The sequence below is a fragment of the Rhineura floridana genome, chromosome 10 (assembly GCF_030035675.1).
Source record: "Rhineura floridana isolate rRhiFlo1 chromosome 10, rRhiFlo1.hap2, whole genome shotgun sequence".
NCBI classification, from domain to species: domain Eukaryota; kingdom Metazoa; phylum Chordata; class Lepidosauria; order Squamata; family Rhineuridae; genus Rhineura; species Rhineura floridana.
Window position 1 is genome coordinate 10705342 of NC_084489.1, and position 26511 is coordinate 10731852.

General features: G+C 42.4%; 1 protein-coding gene across 1 annotated transcript in view; it reads left to right on the forward strand.

Annotated features, from left to right (window-relative positions):
* The window catches only part of AMPH (amphiphysin), a 199302-nt gene that overhangs the window by 10598 nt on the left and 162193 nt on the right, over nucleotides 1-26511 (forward strand). Inside the window, exons 3-4 of the mRNA XM_061585728.1 lie at nucleotides 11499-11562; nucleotides 14980-15067. Coding sequence (XP_061441712.1) covers nucleotides 11516-11562; nucleotides 14980-15067 — 135 coding nt within the window. The 5' untranslated portion in view covers nucleotides 11499-11515. The remainder of the gene's footprint in view (nucleotides 1-11498; nucleotides 11563-14979; nucleotides 15068-26511) is intronic.

The following is a 26511-nucleotide window of genomic DNA, read 5'->3' on the forward strand; positions in this document are numbered from 1 at the left end:
TTTGGGTCAGTTTTTTGTTCAATCAATGTAAATTGTGTCTTATCCCATCCAAGTGGCAATTCCCCTGTACTTTGAATTCCCTGGGGTGCAAAACCATTGCCCATTATATATATATAAATGGGGCTTTGTCACTATTTTTCCTTTTATGGGTTTTCTGAATGAACAGTATGTCTGGATGATAACCCTTGATAATTCTTTCTGATCTCCTTTTTTTACTGGAGTGCCAAGTCCCCGGACATTCCAGGAAAGGCAATTCAATTTCAGAAAAAGGTTTTCCATTCATAAATCTCATTAGCAGTTGAATGACTGACATTGTCTTAATTTGAAAATAATTGACAATGAAAAATGCAAACTGAAAAGAGCAAATTGTCTCAAATCTCCATTAATGAACAAATGAAGAGCCTGCTGGATCAGGACAATGGTTCATCTAGTCCAGCATCCTGTTCTCACAGTGTCTAACCAGATGTCTATGAGAAAGCCTCCAAACTGGACCTGAGCACAACAGCACTCTTCCCTCCTGTGGTCTCCAGCAACTGGTATTCAGAAGCATGCTGCCTCTAACCTTGGAGGCAGAATAGTCATCATGGCTAGTAGCCACTGATAGCCTTATCCTCCATGAATTTGTCTAACTCTCCTTTAAAGCCACACAAGTTGGTGGCCATCACTGCCTCCTGTGAGAGAAAATTCCATCATTTAACTCTGTGCTGTTTGAAGAAGTACTTTCTTTTGCCTGTCCTGAATCTTCTAACATTCAGTTTCATTGACTGTCCATGAGTTCTAGGGTTACAAGACAGGGACAGAAACTTTTTGCACACCATGCACAATTTTATACTGTACACTTCTATCATGTCAACCTCTTTTCTCTCATCTGAAATTTTCCAAATGCTGCAACCTTTCCTCATAGGGCTCCATCCCCTTGATCATTTCGATTGCCCTTTTCTGAACCTTTCCCAACACTACAATAACTTTTTTGAGTTGAGGCAACACAGTATTCCAACTGTGACTGCACAATAGATTTATATAATGGTATCAGCATTTTTATTTTCAGTTCTTTTTCTAATTACACCTAACATGGAATTTGCCTTTTTCACAGCTGAGTTGACATCTTCATTGAGCTATTCACTTCAACTCAAGGTCTCGTTCCTGTTCAGTCACTGCCTGTTCAGACCTCATGAGTGTATTTGTGATTTTTTTTTTGTCCCAACATGCATCACTTTTCACTTGTTTACATTAAGCCCGGTGGAGCTTTTTTGTATTGCCCAGCATCTGCTAACATCAGTTCCAAGAAATGGAGTTTTAGACCTTTCAGAACTTCATTGTGAATTGTTTGCAAGGTACTTCAAGGGTAAAGTTGCCTGCCTCTGTAGCAATCTTGATGTCCCATCCACATCTACTGTGGTTCACAGGAGGTATCCAGTGCAATGTCTGCTGCAACGTTTTGGGATCAGTTTCAGTTTATGCAGCCTAATGATGTGGACAAGGTGCTTATGACTATGCAGCCAACAATGTGTCCTCTTGACCCTTGCTGTTCTTGCCTTATTAAAACTTGCTGAGGGGATATGACTGAGTGGATCCAGGGTGTGGTTAACACATCTTTGTAGACAGAGTGGTCCCAGCCACCTGGAAAGAGTCAGTGATCCAACCACTCCTGAAAAAGCCCACCCTGGCCCATTGGTATGTGACAACTACCGCCCGACTGCAAATACCCCTTTTTAGGGAAAGTGATTGAGAGGGTTGTGGCGCACCAATTGCAAGTACTCTTGGATGAAACAGATTATCTTGACCCATTCCAATCTGGGTTCAGGCCCAGTTATGGGACTGAATCGACCTTGGTTGCTCTGATGGATGACCCTTATCAGGAGAAGGACAGGGGGAGTGCAACCCTGTTATTCTTCCTTCTTCCTTGATCTCTCAGAGGCTTTTGACACCATTAACCATGGTATCCTTCTGAGCTGACTTGGTGAGATGGGTATTGGAGGCACTGTTTTACAGAGGTTCTGATCCTATTTAGCATTGGGTGATTGTCTTTCAGTCCCCTGGCAGTTGTGCTATGGGATGCTGCAGGCTACCACCTTGTTCCTAATGCTGTTTAACATCTATATGAAACTGTTGGGAGTGATCATCAGGAGATCTGGGGTGAAGTGTCACCAGTATGCTGATGATACCAGCTCTATTTCTCTGAAACCTCTGAATTGGGAGAGGCCGTGCAAGCCCTGGACCAGTGCCTGGACTCAGTGGTGGGATGGATGAGGGCCAATAAATTGACTCTGAATCCTAGCAAGATGGAGGCACTGTGAGTAGGTGGTTACCGAGTCTAGATAATTGATGAATTGCCTGCTTTGGATGGGGTTGTACTTCCTCTGAAAGAGCAGGTTCATAGTATGGGGGTACATAGTCTGGTCCCGTCTTTATTTTAGAGACCCAGATGACCTCAGGAGTGCCTTTTACCAGCTTTGGCTTGTAAGATAGCTGTGGCCATTTCTGAACAGGAGTAGCTTGATCACTGTTGTCTATGCATTGGTAACCTTCAAGTTGGATTACTGTAATGCACTCTATGTGAGGCTGCCCTTGAGGTTGGTCCAGAAGCTGTGGCTGGTGCAAAATGCAGCAGCACAATTGCTCACTGGGGCAGGATATCACCAACATGTTACCCAGCTGCTGAAAGAATTGGATTGACTGTTCATTAACTGCCAGGCCAAGTTGAAGGTGCTGGTTTTGGTGTACAAAGCCCTACACAGCTTGGGACCAGGATACCTGTGTACCTGTATTCCCAGCTGATTACTGCACTCTACAGGCGACAGCCTCCTGCAGGCACCATTTTATCAGAATGTCCATTCCACACAACATAGAAAGTAGACATTTAGTGTTGTGGCACCTACCCTTTGGAATTCCCTCCCCTTAAATATTAGACAAGTGCCATCTCTGTTATCTTTTCGGTGCCTACTGAAGACCTTTCTCTTTCAACAAGCCTTTTAAGTAGAGACCTAATCCCAGTCTGCATCTGTGTTGGAATTGCTTTTTAAGATGTTTTTAAAGATTTTTTAAAATATGTTTTTGAGATGTTTTTCGTGTTTTGTTCTTTATTTGCCACCCTGGGCTCCTTCTGGGAGGAATGGCGGGATAGAAGTTTTAATCATCATCATAATCGTAGTCGTAGTTGTTGTTGTTGTTATGTGCCTCCAAGTCGACTATGACTTATGGCGACCCTATGAATCAGTGACCTTCTACTCCGTTCTGTTTTCCCCAGCATTATTGCCTTTTCTAGTGAATCCTGTCTTCTCATGATGTGTCCAAAGTAGGATAACCTCAGTTTCATCATTTTAGCTTCTAGTGACAGTTCTGGTTTAATTTGTTCTAACACCAATTATTTGTCTTTTTCGCAGTCCGTGGTATGCACAAAGCTCTCCTCCAACACCACATTTCAAAGGAGTTGATTTTTCTCTTATCCACCTTTTTCACTGTCCAACTTTCACATCCATACATAGAGATCAGGAATACCATGGTCTGAATGATCCTGACTTTAGTGTTCAGTGATACATCTTGCATTTGAGGACCTTTTCTAGTTCTTTCACAGCTGCCCTCCCCAGTCCTAGCCTTCTTCTGATTTCTTGACTATTGTCTCCATTTTGGTTAATGGTTGTGCCAAGGTATTGATAATCCTTGACAAAATAACAACAACAACAACAACAACAACAACAACAATAAATCACATTTGTCATTTTACCACCCATTCACTTAGTTTGGAGAGGTCCTTTTAGAGTTCTTCGCAATCCCTTTTTAAAAATATCATCCAGAACAATGTAGTATCATCAGGAAACTTGGCCACCTCACTGCTCACCTTTACTTTTAGATAGTTAATGAACAAGTTAAAAGCCTCAGGTTCCTATACTGATCTTTGGGGGACTCCACTTTCTACAATTTTATCCTGGGAGAACTGTCCATTTATCCCTGCTCTCTGCTTTCTGTTTCTTAACCAGTTCCTGATCCACAAAAGGGCATCTCTTCTTATTCCATGACTGTTAAGCTTACTCAGAAGTCTTTGGTGAGGTTCCTGTTGAAAGCTTTTTGAAAACCCAAGTACACTATGTCCACTGGATCACCTCTATGTATATGCATGTATATGTATATGTTTGTTGACACCCTCAAAGAACTCTAGTACCCTTGCAGAAGCCATGCTGGTTTTGCTTCAGCAAGGATTGTTCTTCTGCCTGCTTGGTTATCTTATCTTTAACAATGCTTTCCACCAGTTTTCCCGAAACAGACAGTAAGCTAACTGGCCTGTAATTTCCAGAATCCCCTCCAGCCTGGATCTGTTTAAAAATTGGTGTTACGTTGACCACTTTCCAGTCCTCAGGTATAGAGGCAGATCTTAAGAACAAGTTACATATTTTTGTTAGAAGATCAGCAATTTCACATTTGAGTTGAGAACTCTGAAGTGGATGCCAACAGTTTTGTTTTGTCTCTTCAGCCTAGAACTTTTGTCTCTCATCACCGTTATGTGCCTCAGTTTCTCAAACTTCCTTCCTGCAGAACACCATCACATTCCTGCTATGCCATCACATGATGCCAAAATGACAACAGTGTTGCTGCCTCATGTACCTGTCAGAGAAGGGCATTCTACACACAGGGTATTACCAGAGAGAAGGCTCTGTCTCTCACTACTACCTAACAAGCTTCCCCTAACAGTGGAATATGAAGAAGAATCTGCTTTGCTGATCATTAATCATGGGGAGGCTGATACAGGGACAGGTGTTCCTTCAGGTATTCAGGTCTCGAGTCCTTTAGGGCAAATCCATCCAGAACAGGCTGCACACCTAATTCCCAGACATATGAATCAACTACCACAGCATCTCCATCTTGTCAGGATTCAGATTTAGATAGATAAATTTATTTGGAACCCCATTACTTAGCCTCCACCCCCAACTCACTCTTAATCTCTGTGGGAAATTAATGCAAGCAGCTTAAAGGTATGGTGTTACACATTGGATAGTCTCCTGGCTTCTTTACATTATGGTCCTTTAAGCACAAAGAGTGCAGTTAGGAAGCTAATGTGGTTACTGGAAATATGCTTATATTCCCAGAGAAAAGGACACTTTTGTCAGTTCCAGCTTCCTCCAGACCTAGAAGCCTGTACTTTTATAGTTCTGTCCATTGGTAGAGCAGCAGTTTGAAGCGGTGGGAGGCAGGGGCTGGCTACATTTATGCAATGGTGAACACTGCATCCTGGGAAGCCACTTGTTTAAATCTCACCATGCTCATTAGGTGACCTTAGGCAAGCCACTGTCTCCCAGACTCAGTCCCTGCATGCTTACATGTAGGGTGTGTGTGTTTATGTGCATCTATCTGCTCAGCTATAGATGCTAAATATTATGTTTATTGTTTGGAAAAGGTGGGGTTCATTGTTTAACCTCACACAGATTAGCAGTGTTTGCTTGTTTACAAATGGCTAAGTGGAAAGTTAGCAAAGAAGTGTTTTTTTAAATAAAATCCTCACGCAACAGAGCTCTTTGAATTTGTTATAAAGTCAGAGGATACAGGGGCTCATTTTGTTCTTATCTCTCAAATATTTTTGCCAGGTTGTCGTTGGAATTATGTTAATGATAATTTGTTTTGCTCCATTCAGTATTATGCAGAGCATCCCTGAGAATTAATAATGGTTTGTAGCATCAGATTCCATCCATGATTAATGTTCCAGCAGAACTATAAAAATCTGTAACCTAATACCTTACATATTATGATAAAATATCAGGCTACTCACAGCACTTAGTCACCCCAAGAAGAATATTTATTTGGATGTATGAGCCTAAGGGATAAACAGCTCTCATCTGATTTTTAGGATAGTAACTGCTGTAACTTTTATAGTTAACGAAAAGGTATCATAACCTCACTAGACAAAATATATTGTGTGTCTAATTATAAAACATAAGAATAGCACTTCTCAAATGATCATCCTGCATGATCCTTTTGGGATGTAAAGCACCCTCACTCAGTACTAGCACGGCTGCAGTTTGTTTGCATCAACTCTTTAAAAATTCATCTTAGTCATCTGTCCACACTGCACCGCTTTAACCGGATCACCTTGCACCATTTGATACTCACTTGGACCTCTTTTCCTTCCCCCGTCTCGAGTCTCTGGCTGGCTGGGTTAAAACAATAGCATTAAACCTCGATTGTTTTGTCTGTAACAGCAGACCAAATCAGCACCTTGGACAGCTATGTTGCTGTTTCTGCAAGGCTCCATTGTCCTTCAGTTTACTAATATGTGCCACATGTTCAGTATTGCTCAAGTTTTGCTTTTTAAGAGTTGAAAAGCACAAATGCATTTGCTATCCTTGCTGGCTGTAAAATAAACCTACCATTACGAGAAAAAGAAAAGAACCTTAGAAGTGTCTCCTAAAATTGGAGAAAGCAAACTAGTACAGCAAAGTTTACGACTTAACTTTTGAGCTTTCCAGCTCCTGTGAAGGAGTTGCTTTGGAACTATCCCATATATAGCTATTGGCTATACACCAAATAGTAACAGTTTTGTTGTGGGTTTTCTGTCCCACACCTCTCACTCTTTGCAAATTCACCTCCCAGGATTGGATTTTCTGGTTCAATATGGGTTAATCTTATGCTTCTTTTTTGAAGGAGAAGGAGAAATTCTGCAATGGGTCATAACTTAGGACATAGCTTTTGCATGACAAATATCCAAAATGCAGTCCATGGCAATTCTTGATATATTTGTAAGCCACTTTGCAATCATTGGGAAGAGGGATGAAATGACAACAGCATTAGAAGGGTTAGGAATGATTCATGACAAACTCTGTAGAGCCTCTACTAGACAGTGTCAACAACATTGAACTAGATGTATCAGCTCTCTCAGGGATTGTGCTCTTTTTTGGACAAGGGGACACATTTAAAATTTTGAGGGAGTACTGAGGGTGCCAGTCACAAAGTGGTTGCAATGGGAGGCATGGCATTACACTAAATGATAGTATGGTCATTGCGGCTTCTCTCCTGCCCCCCTGACAACCATGTTTTCCATGGGAGGTCAGCTATGTCCTGCTGGTCCTGATTGTGGAGATATAGCTGTGAAAGGCATAAGGACCCAAACAAAGCCCAGGCTGCCGTCCTGTATCCACTTACCTGTGAGTAAACCCCATTAAACACACAGACTGGCTTAGGAAGTACACACATATACCACTGTACTGTACATTAACTATACAATGAATTCTTGGACATCAGCTCCTGCACAGGAGGCGGCATTTTGAATCCTCTTTACAAAGTTTTCACATTTTGCATTTGCCATTTTTGGGACTGGATTCTTTAACATCCACTTGCACTTATTGTGTAGTAGTATTTGCAGAAAATAATTGTCTTATCTCAGAATAACCCAACACAGGAAAAATGCATGCTGGTTGCTAGTTTAAAAGGAAGGGCGAACTACAGAGATTTCAAGGTCTATTAGAAAATAAGACAGAAGCAGGAAAGATGCACTAAAGGGGAGGGGAAAACAGAAGCTCTTTAGGATCCCAGGGATTCCTATTGTCTGATGTCCAAACAATTCACATCGGTCATAGCTCTGACTTTACTCACTGGCTAAAAACATTGACAGGTGAGAGCAGCCATGCTGGCTTATTTCACAGAAATTGTTTAGAAGCATACCTGTACATTTAGCTTCATAACTTTCTTTCAAGAAGGGCTAGACACTAACTTTAAAAAAAATAAGTTCAGAGTCTGCGGCTTCTTCCTGGGGGTGTCAGTTAAAACCTTTGTGGGTGCCGAGACTTCCCAGGAGGATCCCTCCGCCTGTGCAGCCTCCGAGATGGGCTCCTGTCTTGGATGAAACTTTTTCAGCTTTAACCAGTCAGAAGGGTCTTTTTTGACTGGGGATAATTTCTTCCGGATAAGGAAGAAACGTGAGATTTTCCACACAGCTTTGTTGTGATTGTTGGAGACTGGAATTCGTCAGAATTGTCTGTGAAAGAAGGTCTTCCAGCAGCTCGGACAGAGCGAGGATTTCTAGCTAAGCTCAGCTGAATAAGTGACCAGTTTTTTTTAAAAAGAAAACGGACTAACAGGCAAACATCCTCCTGTCTACACTCATTATTTTCTTATCTATACAGCTAAAGAGATTTGTCAGAGGATCAGCAATTAAGAAAACCTGGGTGAGCCAAAACTTTCCTTTTTTTTACTTACGGAATTAAGGGGGAAGAAAATAAAAATAGCCTATCTTTTTTTTATTGCAAAAAGCTGAAATGGAAAATAGCATTTTAAAGATTACAACGGATGAGGGGTTTCTGACTGGAAGAGAAAAGAAAAATCTTTTTGATTTATAAGACTTTTGGGTAATAAAAGTCTGGGACTATTTTTCCTGTTCTACTTTTTTTTTTTTTTGACGAATCTGCACATTCTTTCTGTTACTAGTCATTTGGACGCTGTGAACTAAAGCTGTTTTTGCACTTCTGGGCATACAAGAGATAAGGGCTGTCTAGAGTGTGACGTCAGTTGGTTTGAAAGATTAACTCCTTTGTAACTGGATAAAGAAATAAACTGCTCTTTGCTTGGGACATTGAAAATTGAAGGAGTTTTGTTCTTTTGGTTTTAAGAATGACAATTAAGAAGATTGTGGATATACAAGAAGGGACTTTATTTCTAGACATGCTTCAGAAAATAATGAATGGGATTAAGTCAATAAAACAAGAACTAAGAAATAATAGTCAAGCGTTGAGAATTGAATTCGACGAAATGAGACAGGAGCTGAAAGAAATTCAGGATTCTATGAGAAAGGAGATTAAAGATAGATCTGGAAAACCAAAAAAGGATGAAAGAGAAATTAAAGGCAAGGTTCAAACTATGGAGATTGGATTAAATATGGACATGGAAAAAGATTTGGATTTCCTGGCTGTGATGGATCCTGGAGATAAATATTACGCTTTGGAACTCAGCACTGTCCCTGAAGGAATTGAAGAGACTGGAGATAAAGATATTATCGGTTCAAAAAAATTCCTGGACTGGAAGGACTTGATGGAACTTGAAATGGAGAAAGTTAACAGAATTAATCCCTGTTTTGTGTCAATGGAAAAATCTTCAAGAGATGTGCTAGGGTATCATGTAAAAAAGAGGAACAGAGATGTGGCTTTGCAACAATACTTCAGTGATATGTTTGGAATTGATGGCAAGAAAATATCTGTGATAAAGGAAATTTCTATCAGACTCTTATTATATGACTATGACAGCAAGATTATTGGGTGCGTAAAGATGGAAGATGGAAGATGGAACCAATACGGATAAAGGAAGAAGAGTGATCTGTAATTACAGGACTTAGTAGTCTTGATGAGTTGGATTAATTGACATGTTTACCTAGAAAAAAAAATTGATGGACATATATCTCAAGGATTGGAAACTTCTCTTTGACTTTTTGTAGAAGAATAAAATGATATGATGTTGATGAGATTTAAAACCAATTAAGATAGCCGCTGGAGGAAGGTGTTTTTATAATCTATTAAGAGACAGGCTTGTTATATATTATAGATTTATAGCTGAACTATGACAAATCGGAAGTCAATATTTTTTATATTTCTTTTCTTTTTTTATTGTGTTGGTTATTGATTTGTGTTTTTTCTTTTTGTATTGTGTTGGTTTTGAAAATTTGAATAAAAATTAATTGGGAAAAAAAAAACTTTGTGGGTGCCATGGTGCCCATAGGCACTGCATTGGCAACTTTGTATAAGTTTCCTATGTGCACATTAGGAAATATGTTTCAAATGGCCTCTCCTACATCTATAGACAGACCTCCTCTATCTCTACTGTTAAAATGGAGATGGTAAGCTCCTTGGAGCAGGGACTTATCTTTTTTGCTCATTATACTCCATAACGTTCTCCACCAGTAGCATTTTTACTAACGATAAAACCTGCTATCAAGGTTTATGAGATCTGCCGATGACAGTAGTGCTTTGGCTGTAGGTGGTGAAAATGGAAATGGATTGCCTTCAAGTTGATTCCGACTTATGGCGACCCTATGAATAGGGTTTTCATGGTAAGCGGTATTCAGAAGTGGTTTACCATTGCCTTCCTCTGAGGCTGAGAGGCAGTGACTGGCCCAAGATCACCCAGTGAGCTTCATGGCTGTGTGGGGATTCAAACCCTGGTCTCCCAGGTCGTAGTCCAACACTCCAACCGCTACACTACACTGACTCTCAGGCTGTAGGTGGTATGGCTCTTTTATGCTTTTGATTGTTAACTGCTGTACAACTACCACTGACCACAGGCAAGTGGATGCACTTTGCATCAGGGACCTTCAATTTACTTTCATATAAACTTTGACAGTATTGCCCAGCAATTGGGAGAGTTTAATTATTATAATTATTTATTACATTTATGTCCCACCAAGAAACTCAAGGCAGTGTATATTGTTCTCTCCCCCTCCCCTTATTGTCACAACAATCCTAGAAGGCAAGCTAGGCTGAGTAAGAGTTACTTGCCAAAAGTTATTACCCAGAGAACTCCACAGATGAGTTGGGATTTCATCTTAAGTCTCCCAGGTTCTAAACTCCTAACTACTGTGCCATCCTGGAGTTAATGCAGGATTCATATCTCAAATATGTATAGGGCTTCAATGACACTCAGCAATGGTTAAAAATAAAAAAAATATCAATTGGTCAGATTTTTCAGTTCCTGGTCATATACCAGGCCACTGGGCTAAGTTCAAGGTTCTGGTTTGGGTGTACAAAGCCCTATACAGCTTGGGACCAGGATACCTGAAAGATTACTGTACTCTGCAGATGACAGCCTCCTGCAGATAGCAACTTATCAGGAGGTCTGTTCCGCACAACATTAGAAGTGGATCTTGTGTAGTGGTATCTACACTTTGGAATTCCCTCCCCTTAAATATTAGACAGGTGCCATCTCTGTTATCTTTTGGAGGCCTACTGAACTCCTTCCTCTTTCAATAAGCCTTTTAAGTAGAGACTTTATTCCAGTCTGCATCTGTGCTGGAATTGCTTTTTAAGATGTTTTTGAAGCTTTTCTTTAAAAATATGTTTTTGAAGATATTTGTTTTAACATGCTTTTAAATATGTTTTGTTTTAAATATTTTAAAGTCTGTTTTTATGATGTTTTAGAGTGTTTTGAGTGTTTTTGTTTGCCATCCTGGGCTCCTACTGGGAGGAAGGGCAGGATATAAAGACATTGTGGTCATATTTCCATTTCATGATGTAATCTTGCAAATGGCATCAGTGCTTAACCTGGTCAGAAGACAAACTTTGCAACAACAAAAAATCAGTTAGGTTGTGTTCACTTGTAATTTTAATCACAGTTGCTAGATGTGCAAGTTGCCTTCTAAAATAAAGCTAAAGCAACATTTTTATGGAGTGAGAAAAAAATTCTTAGAAAAGATAGCTGTAGATTTGTGTTTCTATAGTGATGTTTACAAGGATGAAAATTTAGCTAGTCGGAACATCTTGTAATTTGAGGAACTGCTTTTGAAAGATGCAAATGTTTTTTATTACATACAGGAATCTGCTAGTTGTGGATGTTATTTTTACCCCTGCTTCTGCTCGAGAGCCAGGCTTTGAGTATGTAAGTGAAAATAATTTCTTAACTGTAATAGACACTGAGAATAACTCAAACAGCCCTTTTCTTATGGATCCAGACTGAACTCAGTGTACTCAAAATGTGACACCCAGTGGATTTATGCTGGGATCTAAGGAAGAGTTGGGTTTTGGACCATTTCATATGATGATGCGATTTTGATACAACTCTAAGTACACAATTCAATTCAAGCCTGGTTAACACATAATATATATCACTCAATTTCTCTGTGCTTGATAACTGTACACAGAGGGTTGGTTCCCAAATGATCTATGACTGCTACATACAGTTATGGCATGCATGTATCAATGACCTAACACATATATTACACCATAGACAGTATTTCAATATCCTGGCTGGGGACCACGTTACATGGCAGATCCATTACTAAATTTCCCAGAGCGTTGTTTTTTTTTCTAACTTAAAAGCAGCCACTGGAGTATCTAAATTTGAATAAAGCATGGTACTTCCTTTGTACTATTTTTCCTCATTTAAATGTTCTCTGCTACTATCTCACCTTAGTGGGGGTAAAACTCTAACCGCTTCTTCCCTGGTGAACCTAATTGCTTCAAGATAGGCAACTTAGATTGAGAAATGGCATAATAGGAAACAGCATTTAACCGTTTCCTTCTGTACCATTTTGCCAGCCTAAATCACCCCTATGAAGCTCTGAAATGCTGCTTCAATAGAATTCAGAGCCTTCTTTTCCTTTTGTGGCTGGTTTTAAGCAAAAAGAACCACAAAACACTGGGAGATCCAGTTGGATTACTCATTCACATGAATTTACCTTATACTAAATTTGATTATTGGTCCGTCAAACCCAATACTGACTGGTCAGGGTCTGTTACAGAAAGCTTTCCCAGTTCCACTTGATGTTGCAGTCATCACTTTATGATTGTGCATGAATCAGCTCTTGACATGCCATATTTCTCACCACATATGGGCAAGATGTGATAATTTACTAATTGCATGTATGTTGAAGGGGCACTAGCAAAATAAAAAATATGAATATTGATACATGATTCACATTTGTGAAAATAAATTTATATTTTTACTTAAGAGTCATACAGGAGCATAGCCAATCTCATGATAAAAGTATGATTCCCATGCATAAACTCCTTGTTCATTCTCTGGCATTCAAAGTAAAAAGGATCTCAGATAGCTGGGCTGAGGAAAGACTCTTGCCAAAACCAGACCTGCAAGGCTAAGCTAGGCCTCTGTCTGGGTATAAGGCAGCTGCTAAAAGGACTGGATGAGCCAAGCTAATTCATTTCTCTTACTTTTTTATATATTTACCACATTTCTATACTGCTGCCATACCCCAAAGAGCTTAGGGCTGCATATATGGAGATTATCTCACTTCATGCTCACAATAACCCTGTGGCGTAGGGTAGGCTGAGAGAACAATTGGTCCAGGGTTGCCCAGGACAGTGGGGATTCAAGCTCAGCATTCCCTTTTCCAAAATCAACATTCTTTCTGTTATACCATTTTGGCCTTTTCATTGCATCGCAAACTGTTTAAGAGAATATGCAAGAGAGTTTTGCTCAAAGATTATCATTCATCTTGCTTAAAATCCCTGGATTATCATTTATAAGCTCTGCTCTCTAAACTGTTAAAGACAGCAGATACCTGGCAAAACTCCAGGGAAGTGGAAAGTCAATCTGTTTTATGAAATGCCAGAAAATAAACTCATAAGAGAGAGAAGCAATCTCAGTCCATGCAATTCAACCACAAGATGCAGCCCAATCGGATAACCGCTTTGGTTCACACTGGAAATGTCTAAATGGCCAGAAATCTTTGAGTGTGCTTAGGTCAGGGAAGCTGAGGGAGCGGTGCAGAGAAGGCTGGATTGAAGATTTCATGAGAGATGCTCAAATCCCCACGTTAGTTATTAATGATGTGTCCAGAGACAAGAAGTATGACTTGCTTGTGCTTCCTGTGTTCATGCAATGCCCAGGTTACCCCTTGCTTTTGATCAGATAGAAAGTGGGCTGCATGTAAACTGTTTCTCCTGAATGTCTCCTACAATAAACTTCCTAGGACACAGTTCTGCCAAAGTTAAGCACTCTGAAGTCCACTAGTTTCAATGGGAGAGTGAAGTACTTACATTGGACCTTCTAGTGCTTCACTTATGTTGTGTCCATAATTTTCTTTAGGTTTTTATTTTTAACCAAGGATGAGTAAGGATCTGTTTTTTTCTTGGAATTACTTCTATATACCTCTAAATCAGGGGGTCTAACTGGCAAACTATGGGACACAACTGTCCCAAAGCATTTTTCCTGGTCCTACCAAATGTAAATAATGGCACACATGGCACTTTTTGAAATCAACTAGGTTCTTCACTGTGTCGTTCATTTGGAAGCAATTTTCCAGCTAAAGGTTATTCAGAGACCCTGTTATAAGAGTCTGTTGCTGCATAAGAGGTCCATCAAATTCATTCCCTTGACTATTGTTTGGAGAAATGGCTTTTAAATTTAATACTTCCAGGAAACGTTTCCAAACTGACTTGTCTACCAGCACCCTGATCACTTGCCACTGAACCTTTATGCCTTGAAGAAGATTCTAGGTCCTAAGGGAGAGAAGTAGCCAAAGTGGTGATCTCCAGATGTTGCGGGACCACAACTCTCCTCAGCCCTAGCCAGCATAGTCAATGGTCAGGGATGATGGGAGCTGAAGTCCAGCAACATCTGGAGGATACTCTGTTGGCTACCCCTGCCCTAGTACATGTTGTAGGAATAGTAGTAAGATTAAAAGATCCATTAGCTGGGATAGACTGATTAAATCAGTGACTAAATTACTGATCTAAATCAATTTTCAGCCTTTTAATTCATACATTTCATGAATGTATACACAATGATTGATTCCTGTAACAATTGAAAAGACTGATTTGCAATTAAATAGAGACTTCATGCTACCTAGCAGCATTGTCTGATACCTCATCTAATTCTAGTGACTTGAGCTGGAAAGCAGAAATTTAGGGAATACTGATTTTCCTTTGGATTGGCAAGCCTGAGAAATCAAGCTGTTTCCCCAGCAGTCAGTCCTACATCTTATTTTCTTTCAAGAAAGCATGCTTAGCATTGTAGCCTTCCCGCCTGATCCTGTGTATGCCTGCTCAGGATTAACCGTGATATTTACCCAGGAAAGCGTGCATAGGATTGCAACCTTAGTGTCACGTGTGAACACGCTTGAAGAGCACGCCCCGCCCAATCTCCCTATGGCTTGGCCACTGATGCCTCAGCTTCTCTCTCGCTGTCGCTTTAAGATTTCCCCCCTCCTTTCCTTTGTCCCTCCTCTTTCTCTCTCCGAGTCGATCTCTCTCCATCTGTCCATCCATCCATCCATCCCTCTCTCTCTCTCTCTCTCTCTGCAACTGGACTCTGCTTGATTTGCCTCCTCGGCAGGATCGCTGGAGCAGCCGCCATGGCCGACATGAAAACAGGCGTCTTTGCGAAAAATGTCCAGAAGAGACTGAGCAGGGCACAGGAAAAGGTGAGCGGGGCATGGCGAAGGGGGGTTGAGGATGCGCCTTGGGGACTTCTGGATCCACGGGGGAACTTGCGGCAGTTTCTATTGGGATGTAGAGAAATAAGCTTCCCGGAAGGGGGAGGGGGACGCGCCCAGTGGCTCCTGCCTGGAATGGATGCTTAGGATCAGGCGTAGCGAGGAGCTGCGGCTTGTCTATGCCAGGGAAGGCGGCGGCGGGAGGTGCGCCCAGGCAACTGCTGGAGCATCCAATCAGTAGCAGGCAGGAGCCGCAACACGGGCTTGCAAAGCCAACGCCGCCGCTTCTATCGCTCCTTCCCTCCATTCCGCGCCCCTCGGCCTCCTGGGTCAGGGGCCTACCCCCACAGACACCCGGCGGACAGCGAGACCCCAGGACGCCTGCGTGTTCCGAAGGTTGGCTTGCAGAGACGGACCTTGCACACGGATCTCGGGGAGCCGCGGCGTTTCTGTGGTTATATTTGATTACAAACACCCACAGGGGAGCAGAATGGCTGAAGTGATCCGCGGGAAAGGAGTCTAACGCACCGCGTCCCTCCCCCCCCCTCCCCGAAAACAATCTCTCGAGAACCTTATATGGTTCATGCCTCCCTGGACTGCTTAAGGAGGTGATGCAAGTCCTTCTTCCCGCCGAAGGTCAGGGGGATCCGAGGGCATCGACTGAAAGGCAATAAGTAACGAGCGAGAGGGGTGAATTTGATGGAGGAACTGAGTAGGCGGCGGGCAGCAGCAACACCCAAATATTAGCATTCATACTAGTTTCATGTGTTTTTGGATGTGCCTACATTTCGAAAGCACCCTGACTGATGCATATTAACAACTGCCAAGTGAATTATTCCTCTCTAAGGAACGTTTGGCTAATAATTACCCAAAAATTATGGTGGTGGTTTCTTCCCCTCCCCCCCTTCTCCGTTGGCAAGCTGCCAGTGTCAGTGATGTTGTGTAATATCCCTTGCCCCATTTAGACATCATTATCTTGCATGAAGCCCTTTAAGATGGACTGATGCAATGGCGCAACTTATTTTCAGCCTGGTCTGTGCTTTTCTGTCGCTAACCTAGTAATTATTATGTATTGATGGCAGCCAGGCTGAGAGCGCACATAGTGGTTATCCCTGCACTGATCTGCTTTGGCAATGTGCCTGAATTTCATATTGGTTCATGTGTCGGGATTAGATCCTCAAAAGGTAAAAATAGCTTTGCACAGGAGATCACATTGTATATGTGTACCAAGCAACACTGATAGATGGTGTTGGCTCAAGAGATTTGGGGTCTCTTCGACAAAGAACCCTTGATGGGCCCTTACACTAGAAGATGGGGGGGGATATACAAACTGGGAATTCTCTCACACTGCCTCTGAGCTTTTGATGTGCTCCATTCCAAGGAAGGGTGTCACTGCTGATGGAGCAATGTTCTCTTTGGCACCCTTGGGGCCTCAGCAGATGCCTAATTGGCCACCCCCGGAGCTGGTCCTACTGATAGCGGTTAGTATAGTGCATGAGGTCACCTTGCACATGTTTGCACTGAAAGGGGTTTGCAGTACTTGGTTTTCCTTTTCCCATCTGCCTGTAATACCATTTAGGACATCAAACAGGATTTTTTGGGCCCCAATATGGTATTCAGTTAAGAGGAGAAAATTCTCAGGACATGCTCCCAAAAGCCCCTCTGAGTCTCTACAGTGGGTTCACCTGTACTTCTCTCCATCACCACCTGGCCTGCCTCCCTGTCTGCGGCCTTGATAACATTGAAGGGAAAAGAAGCCACTTGGTGGCCTGCAGTGCAGGAGGAGGATGGCATCTGCAGCCCTGATCTATTCACAGAAGTAAAGATTTGGTTCTCCCTCCGCCCGACTTCCATGCTTGCACACTTTCCATACTGTAAGAGGATTGTGTTTCTTTTAATGACCACCCATGCTCATCGTGAACTAATGTGATCTCCACTGTGTCCACTTGGAGAGTGGAGTTATCAGTTGATAAGAAGGTCTTCTCTAAATCACTTCTGTTTGTAATCCATAATGGCCACCTTGCCCTGTCCCCTAACAGAGTACTTTGTCAGGGGCTTCTGCCAGGTCTTTGATGAGCAGCAGCTATGCATTCAGAAACACAGCTGCACTTCCAGCTGATCAAAAATATACCAGTGGACACTTGACGGCCTATACAGTCCTGCTTCTGGATGATCTAGAGCTGTTTGACAGTTCTCTTCTTAATACTCAAGGAAATACCAGCAGAGACAAGTAGGAGATAGCTTGAGTCAAAATAGAAAGATCTAAGTTGACTCGTCAACCCAAGTTGTTTGCCATAACTTTAGTTACGTGTAGATACTGGATATTGACCAACTTGCAGTTATCTTCTTGTGCAGGTCCCATTGAAACAAATGGGAGGGAAGAGAGGGAAGATACAACAGTAGATTTTGTCTACTGGCCAGCCATGACCTTTTCCAGGATACTGTTCCCCTCCTGTCCCCCCGTCAACATTTTGTGGCTACTGAGCATGCTCAGTCATCATTGGGCTATTTGGGGTTTCTCCCTCCTTATAATTTACTGGCCTGGTCAACCTATGTAGCTGAATGTAGTTGTAGAATGAGCTGGAGGTCTGTTTTTAGGAAATTCTCATTTTTAATGCTCATCTATTTTTATAAGCTCCCTGCAAATAGAAAGCTACCTAGAATGGGAAAACTTGAGCCCAGAGGCCAAATGTGGCCAAACCTCTCTATCCAGTCCTCGGGCCGCTCATCAGGCCATGCACCCCTTGAGAGCCCTACTCTGTACTTTCTTCAAGTACTTTTGCCTGGCTGGACTGTGTCCTAGAACTGTGATCATGCTTCTTGCTTGCCTTAATAGAGGATGGAGACGTGTGTGCATGTAGAAACCTCTGACTTTTCATGGCAGGAATGTAGCCTCCTCTACAATGGTAAGAGTCACATCTGTTGCTCCACTTTTGACTCTGGTCCTGCTCACCACTGGCATGTGGCCCCTAGAAGGTTGCCCATAAGGGAAAGCGGCCCTCAGGCTGAAAAATGGTCCCCACCCCTAATGTAGAATGTCTTCCTATGTACTAATTTTCTGTTTCCAGAGTTTCGCTACTGCTTCTTTTTTAATGTGGGGGAATTAAAGCTGTGATCTCATACCTGCAGTCTGAATTGGTACAGTCCATCTTATCTGCTCATTCTTACCTCATTTTACTGCATGTGTAAAACCTGCTACTTGGACTGGGAATATGGGGAAGCCATATAGGGGTGGGCGATGCACATATTGGGAAGAGCTGTTGGTTAGTGGAAGAGCACCTGCTTTGTATATACAAGGTTCTAGGTTCAATCCTTCGTATCTCCGGACAGGTCTAAGAAAGAATTCTAGAGAGCTGTTCTCAGTCAGTGTAGGCAATATTAAGCTGGATAGACCAATGATCTAACTCTGAATAAGGCATCTTCCTATGTTCCTATGACTGGATGGTTTTCTGAATAAAAATTCCTCGGCACTTGGTAGCTTAAAGGTTGGATACTAGGTCCTGGAAAGATGGGTTTTTCATTAAGCTGTGTGCTGGGCTGGTGTCTAAAAATCTGGTACTTGATCCTAAACAGATGAAACCTGGAAATCTTTTCTGAGCCCCATAGACCTCCCAAAGAAGTTGGAAGTATTCCCGAGTTGAGTGCTTTGAATCATCAATTGTAGGTTATACAAGTTAATTCCCCCCTTTACTAAACAGTCAAAGGGGGGGTAACTTGTATAACAATCCCTTATGCCAACCCATCCCATTCTGTATCTGTAACATTTCTTGTACAGCCTAAGCTCCTGATTGGGTGCTTTGGGCCACCTTCCCAACAAGGGAACGAATGGGGTGCTTTGCACACAAAAGGACCCAGGCTGAGACCCTGGCATCTCCAGGAAGAGCCAGGAAAGACTGGTGGGCAGCACTGAGCTAAATGGACCAATGCTCTGACTCCATATGAGGCAACTTCCTAGATGGACACACATGCTTTCTTCACATGCGGCAGTTTGTGTGTCTTGTATGTTTTTTTTAATTTATTTTTATTTGGTTTTTCCACCAAGATGGCACACAGCATGAAAAATAATAAAATCCAAAACAACCACAACATTAAAATACCAGATTACAAAAATGAATAATGCCACATATCTCAATAAAAACAATATAACAATGAACATAAAGGACAGCCAAACAGGAGAAACTGGTGGATTTTTTTTTCCTACAAGGAGGTTGTCTCTGTACATAATAAAGTAATGTGCAACAAGACCTTTAAATGTTCTTTTGACTGTCATTGTTCTTCACAGAAAAAAAAATTCACAGCATTTCTGAAAGTCAGCTCCCTTTTGCACTATGAATGCAACACATCTGTGTTATCTTTATGGTTGTTTTCACAAGTGTCAAGCTGAGGGCGGTATTTCTGTGGTGTGGCTTGCATATATTCGCATAGACTTGCAAATATGATTAATACAACATTAACCATTTTCCAATCCAAATATGGTCCTGGAAATGTGAGGATACTTTTTCCTATTCTTGTGAACAGATAGAGGCTACACTCAGGTGATATGAGTTTAATCTGACAGGAAAGAGCCTTTCCTTCCCTGAGCCGCCCCTGGTGTGGCCACAAATGGAAATTTGGAAGCTTTCATGTTCATTTCCCAGTAACTACAGATTGCCCTGTCATCTGAACTTGACAGTCTATAGCTAATCTTAATTATGGTTTGTTTGAAACAAGGCAATTTCCAACCCTGGGTTACAAAGTTGGCTTGTTTCAGCTAAGCATAGCTAAAATTAGCCACAGGTTAGGGTTTGGATGTAAGACTACTGTGGTTAATTAGGAATAAAAGCTTCCAGTCTCCTCCTCCTGATCTTGCTGGGTGCGGTGGAGAAATGCATGACTCCAAGGGGAGAGTTAGGCTTATTTCCAACCTGACCAACAACTGAACATGCATAATGCCTGATTCTGTGCAAACTCCGTGTGCGTAGGATTATAGCCTTAATAAAATATCCATGTGGAAGCAAGAGGAGTTACAACAGGCATTTCTGGCTTCTCTAACCAGCTGAGCCCAATTGGTAGGCATGGTAGGACACCCCCCCTTTTGTTTATAAGTCTAGATAAAAGTAAGCAAGATGGTGATTGGCCTCCAGTTAATTAATGCAACAGTTTGCCATTGGACAACTGTGGATCATTTCACTCTCTACTCTAGCGCGCGTAGATGTGACTGTGTTGTCTCTTCAGTATTCTGCAGTCCAGCATCAACCAGCACAATGCACTGGGAACTGAAATTAACAAGAAATGCTGCATGGATTCTACAGAGAGGGGAATGCAGAGAGGCTAATGTGTTAGTACTTGTTTTCTTATGATTGGAAATTCACAAAGGCAAGGTCTGCAGTCTTGTGCAGTATACATAAGATCATTCCATTTTATCCACACAGCAAACCTTTGACATTGGTTAGTCTATGAGACAGTGGTACACCTGAGGCCACTTAGTGAGTTACATGGCTGAGAACTTTGAAGTCAGTCCTACTCAGTCACAGTTCTGAGGACTTTTAAAGTCCTTATCAAAGACTCTTGAGTAAGCTTTGCAGTCATGGAAGAAGAGGAGAAATCTTATGTATGTATGAATGTATTTATTTATTTATTTATTAAATTTATATCCTGCCCTTCCTCCCAGAAGGAGCCCAGAGCAGCAAACAAAACATTAAAAACACTCTAAAGTGTCTTAAAAACAGACTTTAAAACATATTAAAACAAGACATCTTTAAAAACATATTTTTTAAAAAAGCTTTAAAAACATCTTAAAAAGCAATTCCAGGACTGGGATAAGATCTCTACTTAAAAGGTTTGTTGAAAAATGAAAGTCTTCAGTAGGCGCCAAAAAGACAACGAAGATGGTGCCTGTCTAATATTTAAGGGGAGGAAATTCCAAAGGGTAGGGGCCACAACACAAAAAGTCTGCTTCCTATGTTGTGTGGAACAGACCTCCTGATAAGATGGTATCTGCAGGAGGCCCTCACCTGCACAGAATAGTGATCAACTGGGTATATAAGGGGTAAGACTGTCTTTCAGATATCCTGGTCCCAAGCTATGTAGGGCTTTTTCACCCAAAGCCAACACCTTGAACTTGGCCCGATAACTGATGGGCAGCCAGTGCAATTCTTTCAGCAGTGGGGTGACATGTTGATGATACCCTGCCCCAGTGAGCAATTGTGCTACTGCATTCAACACGAGCTGCAGCTTCCGGACCAACCTTAAGGGCAGCCCCACATAGAGCGTGTTATAGTAATCCAGCCTGAAGGTTACCAGTGCATGTGCAACAGCGGTCAGGCTATTCTGGTCCAGAAACAGCCACAGCTGTCTTACCAACCAAAGCTGGTTAAAGGCACTCCTAGCCACTGAGGTCACCTGCGCCTCTAGTGACAAAGCTGCATCCAGGAGCACCCCCAGACTACAGACCTGCTCTTTCAGAGGTATGAGCCCATCCAAAGCAGGCAACTGACCAATTATCTGAACTCGGAAACCACAAACCCACAGCACCTCTGTCTAGCTAGGTCTCAGACTCAGTTTATTGGCCCTCATCCAGCCTACCATCTGTCCAGGGCTTGCATGGCCTCTGGTGGGTATCATCAGCGTACTGCTGACACTTTGCCCCAAATCTTCTGATGAAGCTCCCAAGGGCTTCATATAGTTGTTGTAACAGCATTGACACCCCACAGCATGACTGCTAGGGGCCGAAGCACAATCACCCAATGCTATTTTCTGAAAATGGCCCTGGAGGTAGGATCGGAACCACTGTAAAACAGTGCTGCTGATACCCATCTTACCAAGTTGGCTCAGAAGGATACCATGGTCAATAGTATCAAAAGCTGCTGAGAAATCAAGTCAGAACCACAGGCTTGCACTCCCCCTGTCCTTCTCCTGATAAAGGTCATCCATCAGGGCAGTTAACCAGGCCTGAACCCAGACTGGAATGTGTCAAGATAATCTGTTTCATCCAAGAGTACTTGCAATTGCTGCGCCACAACCCTCTCAATCACCTTCCCTAAAAAGAGGGTATTTGCGATCGGGTGGTTGTTGTCACAAACCAGTGGGTCCAGGGTGGGCTTTTTTAGGAGCATTCGGATCACTGACTCTTTCCATGCGGCTGGGACCACTCCCTCCCGCAAAGATGCATTGACCACACCCTGGATTCTCTTGGTGATACCCCCCGGCTAGCTTTAATAAGCTAAGGTGGACAAGGGAATCATGAGTGGGGAGAGTGCTATTCCCCTCAGGTCCTGCTGCCAGGTTTTCCACAGGCATCTGGTTGGCCAGTGTGAGAACAGAATGCAAGACTAGTTGGACCTTTGGCTGATCCAGCAGGGCTCTTTTTATGTTCTTACAAGGAAATTTCACAAGTGGAGTGCCACTGCGGAGAAGACTCTTTTGTGCTACTACAGAATGCACCTCCCCTAACAGTGGATCACAGAGAAGAGCCTCTTTGGAAGACCTTACATCTGTTCATTACTTACTTAATGAAGTATTGTAACAACCAGCTGTTCATCATCCACTTAATTTCTCAAATTCTACATCACATTTATATGTGGATGTATATGGATCAAACGTTATATAAATACCTGTTATAATGATTTGGTAGTAGATATTAACATGCTTGCTGTGCAATCATCTACGCATCTGCTCAGTCTGTATGTATAAGATTGCTCCTTAATTTCTTGTTTTTGTGTGTTATATGAGAGAGAGGACGTGCTCCATGTTATGCAGTTGTGCAGTTTCTGTAATTAATTATTATTTCTAATGCCACTTTTCCATAAAGTTGTATGTAAAACAGCTCACAGGGCTCAGAAGAGAGACCATAGCAATACATCACGGGTTGGAGCTAATGGCAACTGAATTAGTTGTATTTAGTTCTTATAGAAATTAAGGGGACAAGCTAGTCAAGTCATGACTAAATTTTCTCATTGATTTCAATGTCAGCATTTCAATGCACATTCAGTTACCATCCATTGTAATAAATATAATATCAACGTTTCAAAACACCATAAAACAAAAACCTTTAAAGCAGCATAAGCAGAAAAAGTACATGGATGTAAATGTGCAGCAGTGTGAAAATGCAGAGTTGAAAACAACAAGATCCTCAGAGCAACAGAGGTAAGATAAAATGCAGTCAGTAACAATGAGGTCATCATTCTTTGGTACAAAATGAGAAGACCTGATTCACTAGAAAAAACAATAATGCTGGGAAAACGGAAGGGAGTAGAAAAAGAGGAAGGCCAAACAAGAGATGGATTGATTCCATAAAGGAAGCCACAGACCTGAACTTACAAGATCTGAGCAGGGTGGTTCATGACAGATGCTCTTGGAGGTCGCTGATTCATAGGGTTGCCATAAGTTGAAATTGACTTGAAGGCACATAACAACAACAACAATCAGCCTAGTAACAGGAATTTTCAAAACCAAACAACAATCTGCTTTGGCCAACACACCTCACACCCAGATTACCCTTGCCACCATCTCTCACCTGAGGCAATCTGTCTCTACCCAGGGTCACCAACTCAAGGGCCCATGGACACCACAGCACTTGCAAAAGCCTTCATGGGCACCTCTGGTGGGGGCCACAAACTCTGAGCTTTCATTTTTAAAAATAAGAGAATGAGCATTCTCCAGGTACAGGCATAGTAAAAGACAGAGAACTGCAATGTCCGTTCAGCTACTCAATGAGGATGGAGAAATAACAACGGATGACAAAGAAAAGGCAGAATCCCTGGGGTCCTAAAGAGCGTTTGTTTCCCCCTCCCATATAGTGCACCTTCCCTGCTTCTGTCTTATTTTATAATAGCCCCTGGAATCTCTGTAGTTTGCGCTTCCTTTTTTCTTAGCATCTTTCTTGTCGTGGTTTCATTTGAGATTAGGTATTCCCTAGAAGCTATTTTCTGCAAATAATACTGCACAATAAGTGTGGGTGGATGTTAAACAATCCCCTCCCAAAATGGCAAATGCAAAATGTTAAAAGTCTGTAAAGAAGCTAGGCGCTCATTAAAAAAAATTGCCATAGAGTTCACTTACAGCACAAAGGTATGCATGTCTACAAGATAGCAGCATAGACATTGGTTTAGGATTGGCATTGGGGAAAACATGCTTCTTGTGCCATTCACAGCTGTATCCCCACAATCAGGACCAGCAAGACATAGCTGACTTCCCATAGTAAACATGAAGTGGGGGGTGGGAGAGAGAAGCAGCAATGATTGTGTTCTCTCTTTCATTTTGTGCCATGCCACGCCCCTCATGTCAGCCATGTTGTGTTATGCCACACCTCCATGGCAACCATTTTGTGATTGGTGCCCTCAGCACTCTCAAAAGTCAAAATGTGCCCTCTGGTCCAAAAAGGTTGGTGACCCCAGTTCTACACCATGCCCCCAACATTCTAAGAGCACAATTCTGTACATATCTACCCTGCAGTAATCACTATTGAAATTTTTGGGGCTTACACTCAGGGAAGCATGTGTAGGATTGCACCCAAAGTCATAATCACTACTCTTCCCTTTCCAGTGCTAAATGGAATGGTTCTCTTGCTACAGCCTTCAGATGGATGACCTGCCCATGGCAACCACGTAGAAATAACCATCTCCCTCTGGGAGCAGCTGCTGGCATGGAATGGATGGGTCTTCCTCACCTGCCTGAGATTTTCAGTTGGCCTGTTTGCTCTCTCTGCTGTCCAGGTACTGTTCACAGCAGAGAGAGACAGGAGGTTGTTGTATTGTAAAATCCACTCATTCTGATGAGCAGCTGCTGGACTGCTTTTCTCTGGTATCGATGCATAACAATTATCAAGCATTTTGCTCCATTGGCATGCTGTTTCTTAGACGAAAGGCCAATCTCCTTATAACGTCTGCTACACGTCTGTTGTTCTTGTGCAGCAAATGATGACAGCTCTTGCTCCTCCGTCCATCTCCCAAGGACATTCTCCATTGCACATGTGTGCCAAAGGCACCATTTCTGACTGCCGTTATAGTTGCGGGATGGTAAGTTCCCTAGGTGTGCCACTAAAATAGTCCTGGCAGGTAGTACCAGTCCTACTTGTGAGAAAAGGACCGATTTGCAGCACTTCTATTCAGCTATCATGTTATCAGGCCCTTCTCCACCCACCCTATTTACATTTGCATTGCTGTGCTATGGAACATGGGAAGTGAGGGGGATTTCCCTGCAGCGTTACAGAGCAATGCACGAGCTGGTCTATATTGTGCATGGGTTCCTGGTGAATTTTCCTTCCAAGCCTCCAGCCATGTTGCTGAGTGCAACTCACGATGTTCTGGGTTTTGCTGTCCTTGTGCAGCTGTTGGCAGTAGAGGGAAAACTCCTGACATGATGGACCTCATGCATATGGTGAATTATATGAAAAGGTTCAGGTGGCACATGGGAAGCTTGCCACAGGGATGTTGATCTTCATGCTGTAAGTATTATGCAGAACCTCTCATGATAAAACAGTGCCTACTTCTAGGTTCTAAAAGTGTAAAATGTTGAAATTATAACAAAAGAGTGTGAGGGTGATTATTGATGATGGGAAATGTCAGGTGATTCAGTTTTATGTCATTGGCTGTTCAAGGCCCAGTTCATTGTTGGAGCCATGTTTCAGAACTGGCTGGCTCATAGGGCAGTAGGTCATCTGCTTAAGTAAAAGTACTGATTTTTGTAATTGGGAAATTGTTGTTGTTGTTATTGTTATTGCATTTATATACCGCACCATAGCCGAAGCTCTCTGGGCGGTTTACAACAATTAAAAACATTTAAAAACAAATATGCAAATTTAAAAAACACATTTTTAAAAAGCAATTTAAAACACATGCTAAAATGCCTGGGAGAAGAGGAAAGTCTTAAGCCAGCGCCGAAAAGATAACAGTGTTTGCGCCAGGTGCACCTCGTCAACAAGATCATTCCATAATTTGGGGGCCACCACTGAGAAGTCCCTCTCCCTTGGTGCCAGACTCCCAGCTTCCCTTGGAGTAGGCACCTGGAGGAGGGCCTTGGATGTTGAGCGTAGTATATGGGTGGGTTTGTGTCGGGAGAGGCATTCCATCAGATATTGTGGTCCCAAGCCGTGTAAGGCTTTATAGGTTAAAACCAGCACCTTGAATCGAGCTCGGAAACATACAGGCAGCCAACGCAAGTGGGCCAAAATCGGTTTTATATGTTCAGACCGTCTGGTCCCTGTTATCAATCTGGTCGCTGCGTTTTGCACAAGCTGCAGTTGCCGAACTATCTTCAAAGGCAGCCCCACGTAGAGCGTATTGCAGTAATCTAACTAGGAGGTTACCAGAGCATGGACAACTGAAGCCAGGTTATCTCTGTCCAGATAGGGGCATAGCTGGGCCACCAACCGAAGTTGGTAGAAGGCACTCCGTGCCACCAAGGCTACCTGAGCCTCAAGTGACAGAGATGGTTCTAGGAGAACCCCCAAGCTA